This window comes from Sceloporus occidentalis, unplaced genomic scaffold (genome assembly GCF_023333645.1).
Source record: "Sceloporus occidentalis isolate IW3139 unplaced genomic scaffold, rSceOcc1.0.p SCAF_3, whole genome shotgun sequence".
NCBI lineage: Eukaryota > Metazoa > Chordata > Lepidosauria > Squamata > Phrynosomatidae > Sceloporus > Sceloporus occidentalis.
In genome coordinates, this window is record NW_028316983.1 from 214,745,940 (window position 1) to 214,768,262 (window position 22,323).

The following is a 22,323-nucleotide window of genomic DNA, read 5'->3' on the forward strand; positions in this document are numbered from 1 at the left end:
TAGCCCATACCAAATGTTACTGAACTGCTACTCCTGTGATCTCGTGCCATCGCTATGCTGGCAGGATCTGATGGAAGTTTGCTTCTAACAACATTTGAAGGGCTACATATCTTTTACTCCTAGCCTGTGCTACCAATGAAGCCACTCGGATTTGCTTCCAGGACTCTCTGTGGATACCAAAATCCAGATCTGCTCATGACCTGTTAAATGCAGCGGCATAGTAAAATGGTACCCCTTTCATAAAATGGCAAAATTAAGGTTTGCTTTTTGGAATTTATATGTACTGGTATGTATGTATGTATATTTAATATTTTCAAGCTGTGGATGATTGAATCCATAGATAAGGAATCTGTGATACAGGGGATAAGTGTATTAACCTATTACTGGCATACAGGTGGATTAATAGTAGGTTCAGATACCAAATCAGGGAACAAAATTGAATAGCATCTTAAAAAAAAATCTCACACATTTATTCAAAGTCAAGAGAAATCCTCTTTTCCATTGTAGCAAAAGGCTTGAAATTTTTAGGACTAAAATTGTAACATTTTGACAGTAGGCTTGGAATTTTTGGAATAGGATGCAGTAAGCGGAACAAATACTTCCTCAGTTTTGAAGCTTGTGTCTTCTTCTTTCTATCTGGGAATTTTTACTTATCAGACTAATATATTCTCCACTTCTCTTCTGTCATACTGAACAACCTAGCTTCCTGGGAAGGGAACTTATTTTTCTTGGGATCCAAAGAAGTATGCTTTATTTAAATTATTGGGGTATTCTTATGGAGCATATGGGTGTGGGATAAAGGTAGGATACACAATGTATTGGAAAGCAACATATTCCAAAGACCTATTTTCTATTTATGGCATTTTTGATCTATTCTGTACATTAATGAGATGACACAGAGAACATAGTAGCTACATGGTGCCTCAATGTGCATCCTGTAAGATAATAATGCTGAATTAGGAAGAAAGGAGAGGAAAATAGTCTTCAGCAAATATTGTAAATCATTTAGGCACAGAATGCATAACAATAAAACCTGAAAATAAACTCATGACTAGAAGGGGAAACATCTGAAAATATTAGATAGGTAAGTAATTTAGCCTTTGAATAAAGCTGACATTAGAAACAACAACAGCAACAATATGTGCATTACTCTATATAGTCTGGAAGTTTGGCTCAAAATAAAATGTTTATAGAAACCATTTCTACTTGACATTATTCTCTGTGGAAGTCTCAAAAAGCAGCTGAATTGTTAAAGCTAGATGAAATCCATGTGTTTTGTTTGGAGGATCAGTTCCATGAGTTGGGGGCAGTCTGTGATAATTTGTAGCGTATGTGTAGACATAGGTAGGAAAAGGATTCTGATCCTCATATTAAATTATTTCCCTTCCCAAATGGCTTTCTCAAGTACTGAAGGGAGAGAGGGGAGATTTTTTTTTTTTACCTATGGACCCTTACAGAATACACATTGGCATATTCCATGCATCTGGAAGTGATGTCAAGTCATATCTAGTTCCATTTTTGTCAATATTCAAAAAATTAGGAGGGGGAGGATTGGAAAGGTTTAAAATGTTGTGTGGGTTTTAATATGTGGAGACAAACTCACCACATGTTGCAGTGGTTTAGAGCTTTTCTGTCCATTTGGAGCTGAAACCTCCTCACCTTTTCCCAGTTTTTTTGGGGAAACCTTGGGGTGTTTCAGTGGGTACAAAATGAGGCCTCAGGGGTACTATACACTAATGCCACTGTTATAGAACTCTTGTATTATGATAATCAATATTATTACTGTTGAGATGATGTATTGTGGATTTTATTGAATGTAATTGTATGTTTTTATTAGGTTGTATCCCCGCCTTGATCCGAAGAGAGAGGGGGGGAAATATAAATAAATTATATTATTATTATTACATGAACCACATTTTCCCACACTTTTTCCATAGGATTCATCTGCCAAAAAAATAATACATTTTAATTTTTTTATTTAAAAAAACTGTTAATTGCTTTCATACAATTAAGCTAATGTCCAGTTTAACAAGACTTTTTTTAACCAGATGGATTTATTTGTTTGCTCCAAAGAAGGCTGTGTCATACTTCAGAAAAGTATTCTTAGGATGGCTGGTGCAATAAAAGATGAAAGACATACTGTAACAAATAACTTTACCAAAATCGGCCAATAAAAGAAATTATTTTAAATCTTGTAAACTTCTATCATTATTTATTGCTTTAAGCTGATTTTATTGTAAGCTGCCCTGAGATCTTTAGATAAAGGACGGGATATAAATATGTTATTAAACAAACAAACAAACAAATAAAAAACTATATTACATCTTCTGTTTTATTGTCATCAAATCTCTTTGGGTAATCTTTATATAGTATGTTTTATGTAAAATATATCAGTCAGTCCTGGGCATTACTATAAAATTTTCAAGGTGTATATATTTAGTGTTTTTTTTTAGTTCAAAGGAAATACAATGCATACATCATGCTGTTGTCCTCAACACCCACAAAATGAAATGCTAGATTTTACTTTCTCTTTCTCTATCCCAAGCTTGGTGTTGGATGTTGTTTTGGGACTTTGGAACCACTTCATTCAAAGCTGCAACATGGTAATCTAACAATCACTACAGAGGATGATTGTGACTTTCTCAAAATCTCATCTGTAGAGTACTTAAGAGTAAAAGAGGTGAGCATTTTTTTAAAGTTTAAATTTCATTTGGTAAGAAACAGAAAAGATAATCCCTCTTAAAACCCACCATGCCATTTGTCTGAAATATATAGTTCCTTGTCTAGCTTTAGGTGGCTAGACAAAATTGTGAGAGTAACTTACCATATCAAACCCAGTCCAGCTGCATTTGTTGGTCTTCCCAATCTTTTCAGTCCCAGGCTGGAAAAAGTGTAGTTCATAGGATGCAATAAATCATAATTTGCATATGAACATTTGCATATGCTTCCATCTAGTTGTTGTTTGAAACAAAGGGAGTTGTACCATAGTTTCCAAATTAAAAGGTAGTGGTGAAACCACTCTGGATTTTAGACCAAATTTTGAAGGAGCTATGCACAGGGCTGAACTCTGGAACACCCCCCCATATGTGTGCAGCATCTTGGAAATCCCCCTTAAAGTTTAGTTTCAATCTGGAATAGATTTGTCACCTTACCAATATAGGTCACACAGCTGAAAGCTAATACATTCTAGTGATTTAAGTATTGGGCTATGACTGTGGAGACCAGGGTTAGAATCCCCACTCATCCTTGGAAACTCACTGGGTGACCTTGGTTAAGTCATGTTCTCTCAGATGAGTGGAAAGACAAAGCCCTTCTGAATAAATTTGGCCCTAATTAGGTTCAGGCTAAACCAGGGGCATGATGTTCAGGTGATGCAAGCCCCCGGATCAAGCCGAAGCTGCACAGCAGCCCAAACCCACCTGCAAACAAAACAAACAAACAAAAAAACAAATGCAAAAGAAGCACTCCTTGCTGGTAGTTCATTGTAGACCTCAATGGCAGCTGGCCTCTGGACTGTGGCGTCTGGTCACCATGGTTCTGCACCACTTGAGACATGCTCACAGTTGGAGTGGCCAGAGGCCACTTGAAGCCACCCATCTGCCTGGGGCCCATAAGTCGGAAACAGCTTGATGGCAAACAGGAACAATAAAGTTACACTGTTTAGAAATCATGTAAATATTTGTAGGAACTCTGCATAAAATTCAAAATGACATCAACTTCACCTTCAGCTTTACCATTTAAAAGAAATAATACAGAAGGAAGAAGGTATGGAAGGGAAAAAGAGAAATGAGCAAATTCAGACACCAGCATTTTCCAATTGAATATTGATCAGGAGGAGTGGTGTTAAGGAGAAACCTTTGGGAACCAAATGTCAAATGACAGTTGGACTCAGATGAGTAGATAACCTTTGTGCAGTCCTCTAAAGACAGATGCCCTATGTTATTTAAATGTAGTGAATCATTGAAGTAACATTTTTAACCATTAAGAGATTTGCCTGGAAACTCTGTGGGAATAATGATTAGTGCCATTTCTCATTAGCATAATTTTTAGAACAGGATTGGAAGCCTATGGAAAGCTAAGGGGCTGGACTAGTCTCAAGGAGACCTTGGAAGGCCATACCGCCTTTAATGAAACATACACATTTTCACCCCAAAATGTCAAGCAGAGGGGCATTTTTACCATGTTCTTGGCCCCCTTGGACCATTTTACTTCTTATTGCGTCTTGTCCCCCCCCCTTTTTTTTTTTTAAAGAAAGACCACTAACATTGCTGGTTTTTTTGTGTGGAGAAAATGACCCTCATATTCCCTAGAGTTCATGGGTGCATTAGGAAGGAAAAAGAATGGAATTTAAAAAAAATTATTCCTGTGGAGGCCTGGTGAAAATTAAAACAGCCCTGGGAAAAATGTTGCCCATAGCCCCCAGTTTGCTCAACTATGGTTTCAAATGAGATGCAGAATGGGATCTGGCCACTGTTACACATTTGCTTTCACTTGAACACAGCTGGTGAAATGATCCTTTTGGTAGGATCCCTTAAATCATTTTGTAGGGATACCAATTTAAGATTGTGTTGCCCAGACTCCCCATTGAGAGGACAAGGAGAGGACTTTCATTTGGTCAGTACAAACAGGGCCAAATACAGTAACACAGTCCTTTCATCTAATTGTTCCCTGCACTCCCATACTTCCATGTTAAATTCACACATATTAGAAATAAATGCAAAAGTAGCCACCAATTACTATCATGCCAATACATGCTACAGGATACAGGTGACTGATGTTTCTGAATGGAATGTTATAACCATCTAATATCCATAATGCATCACATGCATACTAAATCATTTCCATTTCCACTTCATTGTTACATTAGGTCCTAATTGTACAATATAATGGTTGTACTAAGGTAATCTCCATAATAAATATGAATTTCACACTTCTCAGTATTTGATTACCCTTACTGAAGATACTTTCCCCCTCTTTATATTTGTTTCCCCTTTATTTCTTTTTAAAATAGATCTTTTGTTGCTACACTTGAGCATAAAACTGTCTTTCAGGAAATAGCAAAGCGTGAACAGCTTGCAAAAGAAGAATTAATCCGTGGCTCTCCGTATTACCAAGACTGGCCTATGGTGTTTATATTTCAGCTGACTGCTAAGTTAAAATGGAAGAAGTTTCCAACCAACCATGGTGAGTATCATTTAACTTCAAACTCTCATGTAAGCTTCATGGTCTGGTTTCATAGCATGGAAAACAGGACAAATATGGTATGCTTCAGTTCAGATCTAAGTATATGAATGTCTAGTGTAACTAAAATGACAACAAATCTGTATTTGTCAGCAAATATATCAGTTATGGACCTAGTTCTTGAAATGTTTGTCATGATGTAATGGAATAATATATATTCCTTGGCAGGAAACAACAATAGATTAAGGATGTATCCACAGTGTAGGCATAATGCAGTTTGACACAACTTTAACTTTCATGATTCCATCATGCAGCATCTTGGGATTTGTAGTTTTGTGAGGCACCAGCACTCTTTGGCAGACAGAGCTAAAGACCTTGTAAAACTACAGATCCCATGATTCTATAGGCTGGAGACAGAGCAGTTAAGGTGGTGTCAAACTGCATTATTTCTACAGTGTAGACGCACCCTAAGATACAACAACAGATTGGATACATAACACCAGTTTAAAAACACACAACATCAATTAAAAGAGCATATAAAACCAATACATACTAAAACAGTACTTTCATACTCTAAAATTCATAATTTTAAAATCATTTGGATAGACCTGATTTGGAACTGTAAAATCTGCACTGCATTGATAAATCACTCACTTTTGGGGAGGTGAGGTGGAATGCAAGGTTGTCACTTCTAATGACACTCTCTCTTTTCGTGCCACCTTTGCTCACACATGAATGTGCATGTGTGCAAATGGAATGCAATACTAAATATTTGTTCCTGTAAACTGTGTTTTATTCTTTATCTATTTAGTGCTTATAAAAACTAATCCATAAAACTTTTCAGTGAACTGGATAATATGCATGAATGAATTACTTGGCTGATCTACGTTGAAAGGAGAACCAACAACTTTATAGTATTTTTCAATTAATTAGTTATTTAAAATGCTAATTATCCCTTTCTCTGTTGCAAGTGGTGCATTTAGATTATCTGCATTAGCTGACAAATTGTAGTTTTTCTTAAAAAAAAAACCCTTAAAAACCTGAGTTGCATATATTATCAGAGACACCATCATATTAGAAACTCTTTCCTCACACTTTTTTCATTTATATGATTTATATAATTACACTTTTGGCTGATCTTACGGAGATTGTGTGTTTTTAACTGCTTCCATTAACTGATGGAACACAGACTTATAAGAATAAGCAAATTCTTGTGCTGAGGTACTATAAATGGATGTTTCTTGACTCTACAGAATTTTGTAGTGTTTTGCAATGACATCCAAATATTTATACAGTGAGCTTAACTCTCTCATTACGTTACTGAAAATGAAAAGTTATTAAGAAAAGGTAATACAACAGAAGAATATATTTTGCTTCTCTTTGGACTGGAAAGATTTGTTTACTTGCCTCATTGTTTTTTTCTCCCTTTAAAAAATGTATATCCAACCCTTCTAACATGTGCATAATTCAAAATGAATTCCAACTAGAACAAACTCTGAAAAAATAGAAATGTGGTAAGTCAATAAGGTAGCATACGTGGGCAGGTGCAAGGTGTGTAGACTGTGTCAGGGATGATGGGAGTTGTAGCTCTTCACCTCTGGCTCGAACTCACCACCTTGTTACGCACCGGCGCTGACCAGTTTTGGCCAGTGGTTAAAGCTTTGCTCTAAAGCAGCAAAGTTACAGAGAATAGGCTGAAGACCCTGACAAACTCTCCAAGCCTTCTCACTCTTGCTTCCACAGAAGTCTTCCCACTTCTTCAGGATCCAGCTGGCTCTTGTCTCTTGACTCAAGACACCAGACAACTCAGTAGTCTTATATAAAAGATCTACTTTATTCTACTATATACAGCTCCAAAACTATCCAACACAACTCCAATACTCCTCACTACTACTACCCACAAAATATATTGGGATTCATAGCCATTATTATAGCCCTTGGAAAACACCACCCACTCTTGTCAGTTTCCACCCAGTGGGCGTGTACAACCATTTTCATTGGTTCTCTTGGTTCATCCCATAATTAATGATTTCATCATTTCACCTTGTCCACTTTAACAATTCTCAGGTGTGTTCAATTATCCACTTTGCATTTCTGTCCTTGGCATTTAGGACTTGCTAATTACATTACCTTTTACACCTGTGTGGCTTCTAATTGCTTTTGCTGAGTCATCCTGACTCTCACATACATGTTTTATTTCTTTCACTGTATATCCCATGCTGCTTTTTCTTTAACAGACTGCACTAGATGACATCCCAGAGGGGAAGTCACACCCAGTGGGGGTGTCCTTTCACTGTGGCAGTTAGGGCAGCAGAGGGATGAGTGCACCCTTCATGGCCTCATTGCTGGCCTGGCTCTCTCCTTGGGGGAGGAGCTGAAATGGCAGTGAGGACACTGGAGGGATGAAGGCACCCCCATGGCTTCATTGTTGGCCTGGCTCCCTTCCTGGGGAAAGAGCTGAGGTGGCAGCGAGGCCAGCAAAGGGGCAAATATGCCCCTTATGGCTTTGTTGTTGGCCTGGCTCTCTCTCCAGGGAGGGAACCGAGGTGGTGGTGAGGGTAGCAAGTGAGGAGGATGGAACAGGCTGCCACGCCCCCCCTCAGCAGCCCCCACAAACACCGGGTGTCACCAAGCCTGGTGATGCCAATGAGTCAAACCTAGTACAGTCGGCCCTTCTTATACATGGATTTTTTATATACGGATTCAAGCATCCATGGTTTGAAAATGTTTTTTAAAAGTATAAATTTCAAATATCAAACTTTGATTTTCCATTTTTTATAAGGGACACCATTTTGCTATGTCAGTATATTTAATGGGACTTGAGCATCCATGGATTTTGTTATACATGGGGGATTTGGGAACCAAACTCCAGCGTATAACACGGGTCCACTGTAATTCCACTGACTCAGTGAACTAATCAATAGGACTAATAATTGGATTAAGCTCTAGAAACCAAAAGCCTGATAGATTGGGTTTTTTTTTTTTTAGAAAAGTCTAATCTATGCTATTAAAAAAAACAGAAAAGAAGGCAAGGCAACTACATAGTGGCCTAAGAATTCAACAGTTTCAAAGAATTCCAGAACTGAATTAGTTACTTTGTTTAGTACATCTTGTTTTTATCTCTGAACTTTCATGTGGCAGTTTGTCATTGCTCTCCAGAGTGGAATTGGAAACCCTGATCCTTTGGGAGAGATTGTATAAAAATTATTGTTGCTGTTGTTGTTGTTGTTGTTGTTATGTCACAGGAGATTATCATATAGACAAATAACCCGAATGCTCCCTAATGGGATGCAGCTGGATTGCGGGATACAGGGAGGTATTATTGCTCGTAATTTGCCACCGATTCCACCAGCCAGCTGTATTCCGGGTCCCAGGTGCACTTCAGAGGCCACCTTTTAAAGACCGAAAGCTCCAAACTTTGAAAAGTGGCCTCTGAAGTGCACCTAGGATCTGGGATGCAGCCAGGATGCAGCCACTCAGTGGAATCAGTGGCAAATTATGAGCCATAATACCTGCCTGCATCTTGCAACCCGGCAGCATCCCGTTAGGGAGAAGTCAGGTTATTTGTCCATGCAATAATCTCCATAATAGTTTGCAGATCTGGTTTGTAGGGTGTTCATAGTTTATCCATTCAGACAAACTGGTTAAGTCACAGTTTGCACTAAACAGGAAGTAAATAATTGAATATAATAAGTACATCAGTAGAGAAGGGAGCATATAAAACTACAGCATACTTTCAATCATGGTTTGGAGGGCTGCATCTCCAAATGTTCGATTACAAATCTCATCTCCCCAGTTAACAGGGTTAAAGGCCACGGATGATGATAATTGTACCCTAACATCTGAAAAGACTGGGGAAGATTGTTTCAGAGAATATGGAGCTTTCCATGTCAGCAAGGATAAATGCTGGTGTAAAGAAGTTTTGAAATATGTTCAGTTCATATATTTCACATTTTTACTAAGCTAGATTTGAAGGAACAAAAATGATTTCCCCCCAGATCTTTCAGACTGTTTCTTAAACATTTGTTCCAATGAGTTCATTGAGGACAGGATTTCATTGCCCTCGTTGGATATTTACAAGCCCCTTATTTAAGAACAGGTGTTAGCCACATTGCTATTCTTTATTTTCCCCCTTCTGATTCTTGTGTGAGAACTCTTCCACAGAGACATCCATTATAGAGCATCATGTACCCTTAATGGGTAAAAATGCTTTGGGATGAAAGGTACTGCATAGCTATAAAATATTACTGTACCTCACTCTGCTTAATTGGGACAGCTGCTTTATTGTAAATCTCCCAGGAAGCTGGTTTAATCTAATGATGGTTGACTGTTTATGGCTGATTCTTTAGGGACCCATATTAGCATACATTGTGAATAATGCAGATTGATTTAACACACCCAGTAGTTGAACAGTGCAGAGAAAGTGGACTTTTATGATACCTTTCAAGAGAAAAACTGAGAAAATAAAATGTGTCTTTGTGTGTATTCATTTTATTTTCTTAATTTTGTCTTGAAAGACCATATCTGTAACCTGCCCCGATCTTCCAGTGAGAGGCGGGCTATAAATAATAATAATAATAATAATAATAATAATAATAATAATAATAATGTGTGTGTGCGCATGTGCACATGTGCGCATATATATGATTGAAAAAACAAACAATTTATATCACTGCTTTCAGATAGAACTAAGATCCCAGGGGGATATTAAACTATTTGAAGTTGATATAGTACAATGTATGCAGTTATTGAAAACAGGTGTTTATAAAAGACATTCATAAGTTAAGCTTCCTCCTTCCTTGTTGATGTCCACTGGATTGGGAGAGGTAAACACCATCCCATGGAAATTATGGAACTCCCAAGGTTCAGACATGGAATTCAAAGGATGGTGCGGGAACCAAGAATACTATTGTCCTCCACATTAAGGCCATATCTCACCAAGGATTCAAATCTGTAGAATCAAAAGTTTTCTCCTTCTCAAGCATTGCTGGATCAGGAGGTATCTCTGTTGGAGATATAGCCATGTTGGAAAGACTGTGTCCCTCAGAATTAAAATGTTTAGCAAAAGATTGATCCAGTTTTCTGGTAGTGATCACTTATTTATGCTTCCTGCATCTTGTGCACATATTGGTAGTGGCTTGCAACACATATTGCACATTGTATCTGTGGCACTGACGCTCAGAGCCTATTTACATTAGGGAATTCTAGTGCTGTTATTCCACTGTTCTATGATATCTTGAGAATGATAGGGAGGGGCATTTAGAATTTACAATCAGAGTTCTCTACTGCTTCACCAAACTACAAAGCATAGGATTCTGTACATCAGGGCCGCACCCCAGCCAAACAGTGTGGCACAGGCGTGACATCCCCACGACGCTGCAGGGCGCTTGGGGTGCCCTTTCAGTGGGCTTGGGGAGCGCCTTGTTCCCGCAGCCACAAAATGGCTGTGGGAACAAAGCCAGGGGAAAGGGGCCGAGCAGCCCCTTTCTCTCCTAGCACCAACTCCCTGGAGTGTCCTAGGGCATGAAGCCCCAAGGACACCCCCTTTTGGGACGAGGGAGGAGCGGCATTTTGCCGCTTCTCCCTGGTCCCAAAAAGCACTGGACTGGGGCCTGTGGGCTGCCACTGTGGCTGCAGGCCGCCCCAAATGGGCGGTCTGTATTCCGCCAATAACATACTGGTAGGCCTTTTCTTGGGGAGCAAGGTGATGAGACAGAAGTTAAGAGATCATGATGAGACTATGGCCTGGATTCTATTGATAGCTTTAGTTAGAAGAGTTACTGAATTGGTGGGATTTACCTACATGTTGACTTATTATTACCGGTATTATTATTATTAACTTCATTTGTATGCTGCCTCTCTACCAGAAGCATCTCACAGTTAAAAAATGTCAAGAACATCACAATAAAATTCAAATATTTAAAGTCATCTGAAAACAGTATAAAATTACACAAAAGATATTCAAAAGTTAAAAGACATAACCAAAACACTCAGGCTCCATAAAAACCACCCTAGTATAATTATATTGGAATGCTTGCTTAAATAAGAATGTCCTAGTTTGCCTTCGAAAGGCAGCCAGGGCCAGGGCCAGCTTAGCTTCCTGTGGAAGGGAGTTCCAAAGTGTGGGAGCAGCCACTAAGGCTCTCTCTTGTGTCCTTACCAAACAGACTTGAGATTGCGGTGGGACTGCTTTCCCCTGAGGATTTTAGCATTCTGGCAAGTTCATATGGGGAGATTCAGCTCTTCAAATAATCTTGACCTAAGATGCATAGGGTTTTATAGGTCATAGCCAGCACTTTGAATTGTGTTCAGAAATGAACCTCATAGCCAGTGAAGTTGTTTCAACAATGGAGTTATATGGTCACTATAACTGACCCTAGTCAGCATTCCAGCTGCAGCATTCTGGACCTGCTGAAGTTTCCGAACAGTGTCCAAATGCAGCCTTAGGTAATCAAGACATGTGTTACTATAGCCAGATTGGTGCCAGTCCCTGAGTCATTGGCTGCTAGTTCCTAACAAGTTTCCAGGAGTGAAAAACCAGTTGTATCCCATAGGCACAAATATAATGCTGGTTCCTGGCACATTGGGAAAAAATAATTGTGGTTCCTGACATCAGATCACCTGAGAAGAATTGGATTATATGACTTGGAAATGTGAGGACTGTGTGAGAGGACTTCCCTAGACACTGTCTGCCTCTTAACTACCCAGAATTCTCATGTGGAAAAAAGAAGAATTTTTTCAGGTGGAAAAAAAAAATGTCCATTCTGAGTTCAGATGGGAAGGTTTTACTTATCATTGTTAGTATCATAAATTATATGTGCCTGCAAAAGTGGAGGTCATAAGAACTTTTAGAATTGTATGTTGGTTTTATAGGAATTTAGCATTCTAAATCTGAAAATGATTTGCCGCATCATGGACACTTTTTCTACAACTTGGAGCCAAAACAGATAGCCCTGAAGGGGTGGCTTGATGCTGCCCCTTTGAACACTGGGTTTGGGTCTTGGAAACTAGATGCCATGTCCCCATCCCCGCTTTTTGTTTTCCCTCCAATGCCACGGCTTTGTGGTGCTCCTGTGGCATGCACCGTAAAAGCACCACTCTGCTGGAGTGCTGCAAAGCTGCCTGCCATGTGGTTGGGCATGTGGCATGACACCGGCTTGGGGGCAGTATCAGAGCATGCAGCATCTAAACGCCACGCTCTGACGCTGCCCCCAAACTGCTGCAAATCGGCAGTCTGTTTCACATCTTGCTTTGACATTTCTGTGTTGTAATATATGACTGAATGAAATTATTCTGCAAATAATTATCCTGCAAGAGTAAGAAATGGGTTAAATTCTTCTAACAGATTTTCAAAACACTTTTAACTTACTGATATGAAACACAAAAATATTTCCAAAGGCACTAGAAGAAATTACACTGGAACATCAGCATCCACACTTAATCAAAGTTGAGTAATAACTGAATTAATTAAAAATATATGAATTTGTGAAAAAACTATGTGGTACAATATTTTTTTATTGTGGTTTTTTAACTGAACACCCAAAAATACATTTTGAAAAGCTACAATATTTGGAAAAAATTCATCACAAGCCAGTGTTATTTTGGTCCTGTCCATAGAATGTTAGTTAGTATGGGGTGAATTCCATTTTCCTCTTTTTCTTTTCTAGCATTTCATCTTAATAAATTATAGATGTCTTTCAATGTAGCAGAATGTCTTCCTTAGAATGTTAAAGAATATTTTGATACTTATAAATTCTTATCACTTTTCTCTTGTTTTATGGGCCTCCTTTTCTTTTTAGAGCCTGTCTTTCTTTGATATTCTATAGGCTATTGTGTTCTGTTAATGATTGCAATGCATATTTCCCTATGCACATTTAAACTAGAAAATATAGTGTATGACACAGAAACAATATCTCCTATATGTCTCATAAAAATTGAATAGTTTCTCTTGGAATTTTTTTTCATGTAACTTCCCTCAAAATATAATATTTTCATTAAGATAAGACTTGATAATTTTTGCTTGTTTTTAATTACTTGGCTATTAACTGCCTTTCAGGCTGTACAATATACTGCAGTGTAGTGAGATGGAGAATAGAAATGTTCATGTATTTAGGCAAACATTTCTTTTTATATAATAATTTTTATTTTACACTGTCAAAAGCTCACATCAAAATGAAATTTTGCTCCAATGGAATTTAATAGGGGTCAAATTATTTTCAAAATGGGAACTAATCAAATTGGAACCCTTAAAGTCCAACTTTTAATACCTAACATGATTGTGTAGATTTTAACTGTCCAAAACTATAGTACAGGTACATACTTTCTCTTTCTCTACACTACAGAATTAGTGCAATTTGACAACACTTTAACTGCCATGGCTCAAACTATGGAATGCTGGCATTTATAGTTTTGTGAGATATTAAGCTTTTGCTGTCAGAGAGCTCTAGTGCCTAAACAAACTACAAATCCTAGGATTCCATAGGATGGAGCCAGGACAGTTAAAGTGGTGTCAAACCACATTAATTCTTCAGTGTGGTAGCAGCCATAGTTAGATGTCCTACAAGACTGCCACCTCACAAGCATTCCACCGAGCAAGAGAAAGCAAGCAGAGAGAATAGAGGGTGGCAGAAAGAGAAAAGGGAACAGTGGAGAGAAAGAAAGAGAGAAAGAGAATAGCCTCATCCATGTTGGCCTGATTGACTTCAGCCCAACCACTACAAGTATGAAATCCTGATAAATTTCCTTGAATACAGCCCTGGAAAAGTTACAATATGGCAGTTTGGTTGTGGGATTCTGGGAGCTATAGCCCCAAAGAGTAATCTCCCCAAACACTGGCAGACAGTTAAATAAGGTCTTTGTTTTTAGTCTGTCAGAATAGTTATAACTATAAAATCAACCCACAAATACAAAAAAGGGCACCTCTGTAGCTTTTTAAGCTGAAACAGAAATATTGTCAGTCAAGCAGTGATCTGACATAATTTACAGGAAGCAAACAATTTGAGGTTAGCTATAACATGCTCTAAACTTTAGAGGACAGCTGAGAGAGGGCCTTAATTCACTAATTACAGTCCAGAGGAAGCCAAGTACTACCCTGTGTAGGTTTGATCTAACATTTGGTTTATCCTCGCTCTAAAAAGACATACTTCGTTGCCAACTTGAGTTAATCTGGTTTAAGTCTCTAGCTAATACAGATGCTTCTGTCATCACCTGCTTGGTAAAAAAAGCTTGAAACCACTACAAAAGTTTAGGAAATTATATAGTTCTCTTGTTTGGGAACACAAGTTCAAAATAAGGGGCAGAAGATAGAGGATACAAATAGAATTCACAAATGACTTTAAAAGCATTATTGTTCTTTGACTGTACCAGAGGGCAGATAAAGAGCAAAACAGGTCTCAGCTGATTGTCACAAAATGTTGAGTGGGGTCAGAGGACTGGCCAGTCGTACAGTTTTGCCATCTCATTGCTGTAGGATTTCAGAATCTGCTGTCAGAAATGATGTAGTATTCTGCTGCACTTCTTAAAGGTCTTACAAATCATATTAATGATAACTTCCAAAAAGTAACCTCAGCTAAGTGGAACAAATTATTTTTATATCATATTTTTTGTTATTATTGTGGTGGTGACCTATGGCTATTGGCTCACAGAAAAAAATAAAAATAAAATGCAACCATTCACAAATGCATGCACCAAGATTACTCCCATACTCCCACCAATGGAATATTAGTTCTGGTTATTACATCTTTTGTTTAAATGGCACCTGGAGGCAATAATATCAGAGTTACAAATGTAACATTTATTTAACATAATAATAATTAATAATTTGTTTTATTTATATACCGCTATTCCAAAGATCATAGCGGTGAACAGCAAGTAAGCTAATTAGCAAGTAAGCTAATTTGCCCCCAACAGTCTGGGTACTCATTTTAGCGACCTCGGAAGGATGCAAGCCTGAGTCGAGCTTGGGCCCTTTTGCTGGTCTTGAACTCGCAACCTTGTGGTTTTGAGTGAATGGCTGCAGTACAGGCATTTAACCACTGCGCCACCAGGGCTCACCAGGGCTACAACATGGTGACCATTCAAAAAATTAAAACCAGATTCAATTACTTTTTGAGCAGTTTTTTTATTCTCTTCTAGGCTATTATTTAGCTTATTTTAAAATTTAGTCCTCGTTCAATATTTATTCCTTTTTACAATTATTTCAAATTGATTGAAGTTGTGTGCAGTTACTGCTGTGTGTAACACAGATGTGATATACATAGCAATGTTAGGAAATGACATTTATGTGTCCACAAGATAGAGCTGTAGTGGAACCTATTACAGTTCCAGTGGCAGTTGACAGTTGACGCTTGAATTATGGAATGTTGATGCAGTCAGTCCTTCTGAGAGAGAGAGTGTCAGTTATGACAGTTGGTGTTAGAGTAACTGCCTCTCTGTTTTTGTTGTTATGGTTGTTTGGTTGGCAAAGTAACTTATTTATTAAAGTAACTTATTAATTAAAGCCCTCATGTAGAGTGAAGGCTTGAAGTGCTCTTGTCGTTATTTCTCAAGCCAGGAGCTTAAGGCCGTTTGCAGTGGTGAAGGAATATTTTTTCTTCTTGGCCTGAATACCTTTGCAGACATCTCTTCAGATTCCTTCTCCCTAGCATCCTGTTGACGTGGTTCAACTCTGTAGGTGGTCGTGGTAGACAAAGCATGTCTTTCCACACCCTAACAAGCAAGTCTAGAATAATGTAAGATGCTCTAACAACAGAGTCCTGTGGCATCTTAAAGACCTAACAAATTCATGATTGCATTAGTATCCTGCATTATAGCTCTCTACAGTCCATAGCTGCATCTGCACAGCAGAAATAATGCAGTTTGACACTGTTTTAACTGCCATGGCACAGTGCTATGGAATTCTGGGACTAGTAGTTTGTTGTGACACCAAAGCTCTCTGACAAGGAAGGCTAGGTATCTCATAAAACTACAAATGCCAGAATTCCATAGGATTGAGCCATGGCAGTCAAACTGCACTATTTCTGCAGAGCAGATACAGCCCGTATATGATCATATTTTAAATAATAATAATAATAATAATAATAATAATAATAATAATTTATTTATATTTCACCTTTTCCTGAAGGAATCAATTATAGTCTCTAAGATCTAAATACTATCATAGAGCCATTAAATTAATGGGAACTGGGAAATAATACTTTAAATTTAATTGATTCAATAGATGTACTGTATTTGGGATTTAGGCTTGGATTGCTAAGACTTTTTGTTGGTTTTGCTGCTATAGACAAACACAGCTACCATAACATAACCCACTGTTCATGTTTAATTTCTCAGGCCGCTCTCTGGCATATTGGCAGCCAATGGAAAACACAATAATGACATCCTTTCCAAATTCTTTGCCTTGCTTCCTGGAGTCCCCATTGTCACGCTCTGTGTCTTTCAACCTCCAGTGGGGTTTAAATAAACTACATTGCTGTTGTTTAACATCCACTGTTATTTTAAGAGCCATATCTATTTCAAAAGTCCTGTCTGATTGTTACAACAGAAGCATCACCAAGCTGTATCTTGATCACCAGAAGGTCACCTGTATACATCAGACTGGGCTCTAATGAGCTAAGTTTGCTGGTTTGTGAGGTTGAAGCTGAAAAGCCAAAGTCAGCACAATTCCATTGCCTGTGGCTGACCACAAAATATTTCAGGTCAGTTGGAGCACATTTAAGTGAATAGAGATAATTTGTTGGGGTTTGCTGAGAATGATAGAGCTTTGCACAGAACCCATGACATTCTATCATTTGGAAAGAGTGGAGATGTGAAAACATCTTATGGCTGAAGTTTTAAGAAGCTAGCAGTATACCTCTGCAGTAGTTTCATCAGGATAACTTTAGAGTAAGTAGTTTTCAGAGTCCATACTTTGAAGGTGAAGTATTACATTTAAATGCAGCTGCATCAGTAAAACTAGTCTCATTTTTTGTAGTGTAACTAAATTCCCTTTATGGTGACATAATAAAAAGAGAAGAAAATGAAACTTTGAGGCAAGGACATTAACTGTGATATGTTAGGCTCATATACTGATTAAATAGTCTCCTGGATGATATTTAAATGTTGCAAACTCACACTTACTCTCACTAGTTTTAACATGTAAAAAAAGCATTTAAACAACTTTTATTGCAGCCTCTTATTTATGTGATAAGCCATAATGATTCCTTTTAATTATCATGAATTCTTCACTTTGAAGCAGCTAGACTTCTTAATTCTGTAATATGGCAGTACTGCCTTATCCCCTTTAGTATTCACGAAGGGCATTCATCTAGCCATAGACTTCTTTGATGCTTCTCATATATATGCATGAACGCATGGTTTGAAGATACTGAAATTCACTCTTGTGCAGAGGGCCAGCAGAATGTTCAGCAGTTATCATTTAAAATATTTGAAGTAAGATTAAGTGGTTCATAATATTCCTCCTTTTCCTGGACCAGTGCTGTCGGAAGGGCATATTTTAACAAAACATTTCCCTCCCATGAATGCTGCTGTGAGCAATGACCTTCCCATTCCTCCCAAGGTATTTGAATGATAAATTATTCAAACATAAGACTAAACATGTACATAAGGCTGGAACCTGAAAGCTCATACAGCCATCGAGGTTATGGAATGTACATTAAATTGCTATGCATGTGATCTCCCATCTGATATCTAGGCTATCATGTCTTTCTGCTGTTGAAAACATTCAACATTATGTTTAAAAAGTAATTCATTAGCATTGATCTTTGGGAAGAGAAAATTAATTCAAAGATGAGAAGGTAAGGATTTAATTCATGGGATTAATCATTCATAATTCATCAGTTAAATCATTAATTCCTTTAATGTGGAACTTACAGACAATAACATTTTTGGTTGTGACATTTGCCCAGTTTTTGTTATAACCTTCCTTCAGATAATTTTTTTCTTGCCTTACCTACTGTCAAAAATGATTGTCATAAGTAGGTGATGGAAGTGTCTTGAATGTATTGAAATTAAAAAACTTTTGATAAGAGCAGTAGAAAAGACTAGCCAGTTCAGAGCATGGATAGACAGATAAATTTGAGGTAAATTTGATAAATTTTGTTCTCTCTTCTTTAATCTCTCTCCCTCTTTCTATCTATCTCTGTCAGACATACACACTGAAGACCTTTCCTCCAGAGACTCTGCCTCAAGCCCTTTACATTCTTCCTCCCAGGAGACAAGCAAGCAGAACCCACCCCCCTTTTGAGGCACAAAATATTATCCCGGAACTATTTCCTCTTCCTCCTCTTCCTAAATCAACTTATTTTCAGGGACCTGCAATGAATATTGTTGATCAATAATTTAACTCAATAAGTCTCCTTGGATGAAGGGGACAATCAGCATATCTCTAGTTAGATTTACCTAGTTATTTCCTAGCTATGGCATAAAGTTGTTTAAAAAACAAACCCTATCACTAATAATACAAACTGTAGCAGAGCTGGAAGAGTTCCCAGTAGCAAACTACAGTTCCTTGAGTCATGCAACCCAGCATGGATATTGGCCGGGAGGGGTGGGGGTGGGGTTCAGGGAACTGTACAGTTGGCCCTCTGTTTTCACAGGGATTCAATCCAGACCCCACCCACAAAAATGAAGACTTGCGCTTATTCAAGTTCCATAGGCTTGAATGGATCACGTCCCTGTGTGTGCAGCAAGGGTGTGCACACCATGGCAAATAGCAGAGGTCGCCCCTCCACATATCTCAGATCTCCACATTAGGAGGGGCGATTGTATTTCCAAACTCTGTACAATAGGCGGTAGTAGAAAATATATCCAAAGCTATTTTAGTTTATCTGAAATTAAAAAAAAAAAAAAAAAAAGGAGAGAGATGAGCCACAAGGAGAAAGAGAGAAGATCAAGTTACATAGCAGAAACAAATTTATTAGGAAGTGTCTTTTTGATGGGAATTCCTTTGTCTCACTTGCCCAGAAGCAGTGACTAGACGTTTTGACTGCAAAACTACCTCAATCAGTGCTGAAGTTTGGAAGATATTACCTTTTTTTTGTAGATGTGTATGTCACCTGTTGACTTCTGGCAACCTATGAATTTTATAAAATTTTCTTAGGAATACTCATGGGTGGTTTTGCCAGTTCTAAGGGCAGGCAACCATTTGAATAACTATCTGTAAGTCACCCTGAGAGCCTTCAGGGCTGAAGAGTGGGGTATAAATACCATAAATAAATAAATAAATAAATAAATAAATAAATAAATAAATAAATAACAGCTTAGTCTCTCAAATCTCCATCCCTGATCCTAGTTCTTTTGGAGATTAATCTCCACAAAGTTATTAATACCAGCAACAGTAACCACTAAATCCTTCCTAGGCTTAAGAAGTTTTATGAAGTTGAGAACACTTTGTCTAAGAAAGCTATGGGTCTATGCATTTAGAAAATGTCAGTGCAATTAAGAAAAAAAAACATACAAAATTATGGTTCTGCCACTGTAATTGAGACCAGATAACAGAGTGCTAATAGAAAGCTGTAGGAACATTGTAATCCATGTCCTACTTGTGTGGGCATGTACATAATGTGGCATAGTCTTAGTGTCACTTACTTCATTGTATAGATGCAGGGATTGTGATAAAACTGGAGGAACATTGGCAAAGTCTAGATCAGTTTGTGTACTTGTGGCTTACAATACTTATTTCACACATTATTAATTCCCTTAGAAATAGGAATCTGTGACCTCGTTTAGAGCAATTTCGGTAGACATTGCGATCACACTCCCTTCTCTGTTAAATAGTGGAAAATGTTGGACATTGAAGCAAAAGAAAAGAAATAAACAAATGAAGTACTTACTTAGCATTCACTTGTTCCAAATGTGAAGAGAGGACAATAGATAATTAAGAATTGGCTTTAGGAAGAAGAAACACTTTGTTCCAAATATCTGGAAAGTATCTGGAGCCACACCTAGCTAGCCAGCGGGAGAACTGAACTGGTTTGCCTGGGAGGGACAGCACTAGAGCAGCTGAAAGAACTTCTGGCTTATGACATGCTTTTATGCAGTTAGGAATTGGCTTGGATTGTGCAGGAGTGAAATAGTGTTGCTGTACATTATGTGTTGTCTTTCTGTTTGCTTCTGCACCCCCAATAAAAATTTTCTAAATCTGTATCATGCCAATTTAGCCCTCTTCAGTCATTCAAAATAAGGTCAAAATTAATACATGAAGAGGGCTCCATTTCTTCCAAAACCATTCTCCTGAAATGGAGAATGACAGTTTAAAGAAGAGAGTTGTGTCTGGGAACTGTCCATTAGATCTGTAACCCTAAAGTATTAGAGTGGAAAGCTGTTATTCATAGATAAAGTTCTCTTTTTCAGACCATTGTTCTTGCATGAAAAGCAACAACAGAGGGGGTCTTATGTTTTCCCCCTCTTATGTGTTTGGAACTCCCAGAGCATGCCTACATGGGCCCCACCCATATGTTGCCTTCACGATGCAGAGCCAAAGGCCCAATTTGCCTGTGGTGTATCTTCCACAGTGAATCCAAGCCATCTGTAAGAGCCACACACTACTCATGGTCCTTCTCTGCTGGGCTTTGCAATGTTGCCAGCACCTATATAACTACACAAGATGCTAAAGAAGTACTCAGAGTCTCCAAGTTCTATGTACAGAACTTTACTACAGAGTATATACAACTGCACTATATACATGACAATGACTCTTCAACCTACCACTAACAACAATAACCCACGCTGTCCATAGGTTATGCCCAGGATCTGGGGCCATCAGCATTAGGTCTACTTGGAGGTTAGGGCTACTGTGTTAATGAGAATTTACACCCTTGTATGTATGTATTTAGGTTCAGCTTTTAGTTGCACTAAAACCCAGTGGTGGATTATGGCTACTATGTGAACTAAAATGTTTTTAAATAATTTTTAATAGGACCACCTATTAATGTTTTAAAACTTTGTATTTTACATTTTTTAGTTGTATTTGTCTTAACCTACATGTTAAGCTGTCTTGGATCTCATACTGGAAAACAAGTGGGAATTTAATTGTAAATAAATAAATAATGCAATTTGCAGGATTAGTGCTAAGTACTGTCATCCCTCCACATCAGTGGATTCCTTATCTACAAATTCAGCCATCCACAGCTTGAACATACTTCTTAAAAATATAAATTCCAAAAAGCAAACTTTGATTTTGCAATTTTAATAAGGGACACCATTTTACTATGCCATTGTATTTAATGAGACCCATCAGCCTAGGATTTTCGTATCCATGGGAGGGAGATGTCCGGGAACCAAACTCCAGTGGATACCAAAGGCCCACCATATCCATAGCTTTTCAATACATAGAGTTGTTTCCTCCTGAGGGAATAAAACCCAGCTAAGCACTACTCTGAATACATTCTAGGAAAATGCAATATCCTCCCATGCAGACCCTAATGGAAAGGGAGGGACCATTACTGTGGTCTTGCACTGTTTGGACTTTTCAAAACATCTTGTGCAGAAGATTAAACCACAGTGATTTAATCCCCATCTGTGAAAGAACAATGTGCTTTTTCTCCATGAAATTGCTTTCCACAGGGATAGGAATCATATGATCATGCAGATGTCATTAGACTGCAACTCACAGCATTCTCCATAATTGCTTATGCTGGATTGGGCTGCCAGGAGCAGCAGTCCAGGAACATCTGGAAGGGATAATGAATCCCATCCTCTGATCTGAGATGTACTACTTCCCAAAAGGGGAAATCTGCCATCCTTTGAGTTAAAATTCTAGTTCCAGTACCAAAGAGCAGCAGATGCCAGACAATTTTGTCTGATTTAGTTTAGGGCTCCTTGTGTTTTTTTATTTTCACCCTGTGTTTGAAAAGGTTTAACTCCAGTAGCAGTACTTTCAGAAATGATACTTCCACTCCAGTGGTAATTATGCCAGATTGAGGCAAGAGAGAATGAAACATGAAAGGTGTAGGGAGAGTTATTAAGGATTTTAACAGTGTGTGTTCCTGCCACCACAGGAACAGGCTAAAATAATGCTCCCAGGAATTCACTTTCTTGCCCTTTTCCTTCTTTCCCCTTGCTGGTTCTGTTAATTATTCAGCTGCAAAAAGAGCTGCTATTCTTAATGAAAATGTTCCATGTATTTAGTTGTTCCCTGCTAGG

The 22,323-nt window shown here is 38.1% G+C and overlaps 1 protein-coding gene across 1 annotated transcript in view; it reads left to right on the forward strand.

The window, feature by feature from the left end:
* Nucleotides 1-22,323, forward strand: part of CNBD1 (cyclic nucleotide binding domain containing 1) — a 235,978-nt gene that overhangs the window by 147,662 nt on the left and 65,993 nt on the right. Inside the window, exons 7-8 of the mRNA XM_089518379.1 lie at nt 2,546-2,680; nt 5,052-5,184. Of these exons, the coding sequence (XP_089374505.1) occupies nt 2,546-2,680; nt 5,052-5,184 (268 nt within the window). The remainder of the gene's footprint in view (nt 1-2,545; nt 2,681-5,051; nt 5,185-22,323) is intronic.